The sequence below is a fragment of the Petaurus breviceps genome, unplaced genomic scaffold (genome assembly GCF_028583685.1).
Source record: "Petaurus breviceps papuanus isolate PSGF00001 unplaced genomic scaffold, PetGlider_PUasm1.0 673, whole genome shotgun sequence".
Lineage (NCBI taxonomy): Eukaryota > Metazoa > Chordata > Mammalia > Diprotodontia > Petauridae > Petaurus > Petaurus breviceps.
Window position 1 is genome coordinate 936144 of NW_027186448.1, and position 6000 is coordinate 942143.

At 41.4% G+C, this 6000-nt stretch overlaps 1 protein-coding gene across 1 annotated transcript in view; it reads left to right on the plus strand.

Moving 5' to 3' along the window:
• GUCY2D (guanylate cyclase 2D, retinal) overlaps positions 1-443 on the plus strand; it is a 39135-nt gene extending 38692 nt beyond the window's left edge. The window contains exon 19 of the mRNA XM_069104180.1: positions 350-443. Coding sequence (XP_068960281.1) covers positions 350-443 — 94 coding nt within the window. The remainder of the gene's footprint in view (positions 1-349) is intronic.
• Positions 444-6000: the final 5557 nt, after the last annotated feature.

A 6000-nucleotide genomic window follows, 5' to 3' on the forward strand; every position in this document is an offset into this window, starting at 1 on the left:
GAGGCTACTTACTTTGTACTTCCTGCCCCTCCGCTGCACCCCATCTCTACCTCCCTACAGCTTCTGATACTTGTATTTCTCCTCTACCCCAACCATTGGACTGGGAGTCAGGAGCACTGGGTTTTAATCTAAGTTGTGACCTTGGACCAATCATTTTTCTCTGTCTCAATTTCACCATCTGTAAAATGGAAATAATAATTTGCCTCATTGGGGTATCATGAGAAGCAAAAGAGATAGCATATGTGAAGGTGTTTAGAAAGTGTAAAATAAAAAATAAAATAAAAAAATTTTAAATAATTTTAAAAGTATAGCATCTTCTCTATTATTGTTGTTGTTTTCATTTCTCTAGGGCCAGTAGCCATGGCATTAGTTTGCAAGAGATCCCTGAAGAGAGAAGGAAGAAGCTGGAGAAGGCACGCCCAGGGCAATTACTAGGAAAATGAGGACATGGCCCCAAGAACAGGTGACCCTTCTTTCCTAAACCGCATGATTCTCCCTCTGTGTATCCCCTGCTATGAGTCCTCTCCACAAATGCTTCCTGGAATCCATTTCATGACTACTCTTCTCTGAGACCACTTGATGGCCTTTCCAATTACTTAATTTTTAAATTTTTATTTTTAATTTATGGAATAAAACAAGCACTTCCATAACATAGTACAATCAAAAAAGACGGTTGCAAATGAAGTTGCAAATCTATTATGCACAACTTGCTATTCCTTACAAATATACACCAAAATATTATGTAGATTTCTTTTTTCTCTCCCCCATCTTATTAGATATAAATGGGCATATATATGTAAAATTATTCTATACATACTTCTACTTATCAGTTCTTTCTCTGGATGTAGATAGCATCTTTCTTCATATGTCCTTTAAAGTTAATTGGGTATTTATAATAGACAAAATAACTTAATCATTCAAAGTTATTCTTAAAACAATATTGCTGTTACTATGTATAATGTTCTCTTGCTTTTTCAAATAACATTATAATTGCTATTTGTGAAATTCCTTCCTTCTTTTTTTATTCAGTTTTCCTTCTCAGCCTCTCTTTTAACCCTGTTGCTATTCTCTTCTCTTCTTCCCTCTTATTTTAACCTCTTCTCTATTCACCCCACCCTCCTAATCTTAATCAATACACCCTTTTAAAAGTCCCAGCCCCCCATCCCCAAGTTTTCTCACCTCTCTAGAAGTTAGAAGACTTCTACACTTCAGGAATATACTTTGTTTCCTCTTCAAACCAGATGAGAGAGCAAGGTTCCAATGTTACCAGCCCTCCACCCCCCCTGTTCCCTGAGTGTTCGTTCTTCTTTTCACACCCAGTTTACTTCCTAATGCTTTTATCTCTCTCTGTCTCTCTCTGTCTGTCTGTCTGTCTGTCTGTCTCTCTCTCTCTCTCTCTGTCTCTGTCCCTCAGGAGGAATATGGTTTATACTGCTCCTGGACATCACACTCTCATGGTTTCCTGGAGTCATGAAAAGGCATACCTTAGGTCAGAACCAAAAGATTCTCAGACTGTAGAATACCTGACTACAAGTTTGTTTTGTGACTTTTGACAAGTAATTTTCCTTCTCTATAAATTAAGAAAGTCGGATTGGACAATTTTTAAGGTTTCCTTTGTACTCTGACACTCCATGGTTCTGTGATTTTGATCCTGAGACATTAGAACATTGGTCCCTGTTGGATTTCTGGAACTCTTGAACCTCCTACCCTGAAGGCTCCTCCAACTGCAGAGATTTCTGGGTCTTCAAATCAACTAGACATCAAGGGCCTTGGACCCTATTGAAACTCAGGATTTCTAGTCATTTGAACTTCCAGCTTCAAATAGTTCTGGAACATGGGAGGTCTCAGGAATTCAAGAGGATTTGGGGACATCAGAACCCACAGCCCAAAATGATTTGAGGACTTTGGGACTTTAAGTATCAGAAGATCCCAGAGGTTTGGAAGGGTAGCATGGATGGACCTCCCAATGAGTGACAGTCCTTGGAGTGAACTTCATATATTCCCTGCCTGTTTGCAATCCAAATGACCATTTAAGACCATATCCCACTTTAGGGAAAGCAGTTTTCTGGCCATTCAGGACCAAGGCTTGGAGCCTTGGGTTGGAGGAAAAAATGTCTTCTACAGGCTGTGGAGCCAAAAGACCTGATGACTCATTGGTTACTGAGCTGGGACTGAGTGGGCATGAAAATGGAAGCAGCCTCCCTCACTCTTGCAATCATGCCTTGCAGCCCTGTCAAAGATTGCAATCATGGATGATCTCAGAACCTAAGTCATAATATACAACTTGAACTTGAAAAACGATTCCAATTGTAGACATCCTTCATATTATTTTGTCATCTTTAATGATCACCATAGCTGTCCAAGGATCATTCCAAGTTTGATTTAACATTTGGAGAAAATTGTTATTCAACAAATTTAATACATCTTCTCACACCTTATTTATGAGGTGCTTAGCAACAGTGGGGAACTCTTCATCGTGTTTATGTGAAACCATTATCTATTCAGGTCCTCAAAATTAGAACAACTCCTGCTAGCTCTTCTTGGATTACATTTTTGAGATCCCAAATACCGTTTATACATTCTCATCCAGAGTCATCAGAAAGGCCCAGATCTAAATCTTAGTGTTCCCTCCACTTAGATTCCACATGATTCTCCTCTCCTTTTCCCCCAGACAGATAGTATGTCAGTTCAGGTGGTAGAAGAGAGAAGGATACCAGTTATCACTCCACAATCTCTCTAGGCCTTGCAATACTCACAAGGTCAGTGCCTGGACATATCTAGCTCAAGTTTGCTGCTCTGTCCTTAATCAATCAGGGAGGAAAATAGGAAAGGGCATGTGGTGGTGTCCATGTGCTCACAGCTACTACTGGCAGGGTAAGAGACAGGGAAGCCCTTCCCCCACCCAGTTCCTGAGAGGTAGCTCAAAGTTTTCTCCTTGTAGCCATAAAAGAAAAAGAAAGAAATGTATCTAAAACCCCTGAGTCATCCATTTTTCTGGCTTCTCCATTATGAGACTTTTAGTCATTTCATAGTACCTGCCTCTTAGTTGGTTGGAAACCAGTTCCCCCTAAATTTCCCCATGATCACTTGAACTAAAGCCAGGCAGACATTATCTAAGCATACTTCTAGGACTGGCCATCACAGGCCAATCAACCCATGCTATACGAGCATTGGGGTCTTTGAGAATCCTGGGATTCAATGCCTTCTACTTCCCTCCAACCAACCCTCCCACTACAATCCACCCACCCAGGGATCCTGGGACTTGAGCCCAAGTCAAATTACAGAAAATAATGGAATTACATGTCAAGAGGTGCTGAGGTCATTGCCCTCCAAAGACAGAGGATAAGTTACTGAAAAGGATTCCCTTCAACACCCTGGGTTGGGGCTAGCAGTGGGGGGTGGGGGGAAGTGTAAGTGTTTGGGGTGTGTGTGTGTGTGTGTGTGTGTGTGTGTGTGTGTGTGTGTGTGTGTGGTGGGAGTGGTGAGGATTTGTGTTTTTCACTCAGGGCTTAAAAGATACCTAAGTGCATACTTTAGGGAATATCTTAAGCCACTATTTAGAAACTGGTCTTTTTGCACTTGAGAGAGAGGCAGTGTGGTAGTGAGCAAAGAGCATGGGACTGGGCATCCTGAAACATGAGTTCAAGTCCTGTCTCTGCCACTTACTTAGCTGTGTGACCCTGGGCAAGTCCCTTTACCTCTCTGAGCCTCAGTTTCCTCAACTGTAAAATGGGGAGAATGATACTTGCACTACCTCCCTCACAGGGTTTTTGTGAGGAAAGTAACTTATAAGCTGGAAAGCATTATAAATTTCAGTTTATGAGCAAAGATGACCTGCCTAAGGACAAAAAACCTCAGAGCTGGAAGGGACAGTTCAACCTGTTCCTGAGTAGGATTTGCCTCTTCAATGTCCCCAACAGCCTCTGAATAAAGTCCTCTAGTGAGAGGGACTGGCTCCCTCCCAAGGCAGCCCATTCCATAACTGGACAACTTGTTAAAAAGTCTTTCCTTTATTAGAAAGCCATTCTACTGAATACTAATCTGGCTCTCTGAAATTTCTACCTATTTTGCTCCCTCTGGTGCAAGAAGAAAAGCTCTAATCTCTTTTCTACCTGCATATATTTGAAGACCATTTTCATGTTCCCTATCCCCAGTCCCTAGTCTTTTCTTCTGTCTAAACCTTTGTAATTGCTTCAGCTGGGACAGTCTCCCTCTTAACCTCTCGGTCATCCTCTTCTGTAATTGTCCTTCCAGAACAATGGCACACCAAAGAGAAGAGTATAGCAAGATGCTCACCTGCCCCATTCTGAACACCCTTCCTCTCAGTGAACCCTAAGGTCATATTTGCTTTTTGGCTTTCATGTTGCCCTGTTGACACATTCAGCTTGGATTCAATGAAGCCTCCCAAAGAGGCTGATTCAGGGCTTTAAAAAAAAATAGAGTTGGGGCGGCTAGGTGGCGCAGTGAATAGAGCACCAGCCCTGGAGTCAGGAGGACCTGGGTTCGGATCTGGCCTCACACACTTAACACAAAAACTAACTATGTGACCTTGGGCAAGTCACTTAACCCCAATTGCTCTCCAAAAAGCAAAAAAGAAAAAAAAATAGAGTCCATAATGAGAAATTACTGTGAATCTATAATGACCCAGAATGCTAGGCAAACAGAATATTCTAATCTGAATTTCTTCTTAACCAGAGGGTGTAAAATTCAAGATCACTTTCTTGCTTATCTACTTCAGAGCCTCGGAGTTCTCTATGAGAGTGGTCATTCTGAGCAACAGCTTCTAGGATATGCTATTATTTAATTCAGTTAAATTCAAACATTAAAATGTACAAGGAGATCTACTGGGCAATTAGGACACAAATATAAAAAATGAAGCAGTCCTTGTGCTGAAGGAGATTTCAGTCTAATTATGCAAAATATGTATATAGTCCCTTAAACACAATAGAAACTCAACTGTTTGTTGAATTCGAATGAGCATATTGCAAGATAAGGAGTGATAGGTGTACAGGAAAAATACAAAGTACTTTATCAAGATTTGAGGAAGGAGACCTCACTTTTGATTGGGAGGACCAGGGAAGACTTCATGGAGGAGGTAGCAATTGAGTTGGACCTTGAAGAAAGAGAAAAATCTTTAACAATCAGAGATAAGGGTAGGCTATATTCCAAGTTAAATTTGGGAACAGCAAGCCATTCATTTTGAAAAAAAAAAAGTACATGAAAGCAAATAGTATGAAATAAGACTGGAAAGATAGTCCAGCTGTGGAAGGCCTTAAAACATCAGGCTAAGAAATGTTGTATTTTATCCTGTCATCAGTGAGAAGTCACAGGCAATTTTTGAGACAGGCAATGATGAGTGCAGACCTGTGCCTTAGAATCACTTAGAGTTAACAAGGACACATGCTGGTGATCATCAAAGGATCCCCCAAAGCTTCTGTAGCTAGCAAGCAGCAAAGTTAGGATCCAAACCCAGATCCTCCAACTTCAAATCCAGGATTCATTCTGCTATACTGGATTGGGGAGGGGGCAGACTGGAGGCAAAGATGCCAGTTCAAAGGTCGTTATAATAGGGCATATAAGGCTGGAAGTAGGTTGCGGCAGTGGAGCGGCAGCACAAGCTGCAAATATTTTTGGTTTGAATCCATGGGATTTGGCAGCTCATTAGCTGTGGGGGTGAGGAGTGAGGTAGAAAGAAGAATCCAGGGTTATTCCCAGATTTAGTTGAGAAAAGGGAAAGGAAGATGAATTTGGTTTTGTTGAATTTGTAGTACTACTGGGGCTTCTATCAGAAGAGGTAGTATGAATTTGGAGAAAGGACTCCAGATGTGAAGTCAGAAGACCTGGGTTTGAATTCTGGTTCTGTTACTTACTACCTGTGTAGCCTGGGGCAAATTACTTCATCCCATTGAACCAAATTCTAAGGCCTCTTCTAATTCTAGAGCCTCTGATCCAGTGGACATTTGGAAATCTGGGACCCAGTGCTCAGGGCTGTGGTTTGGG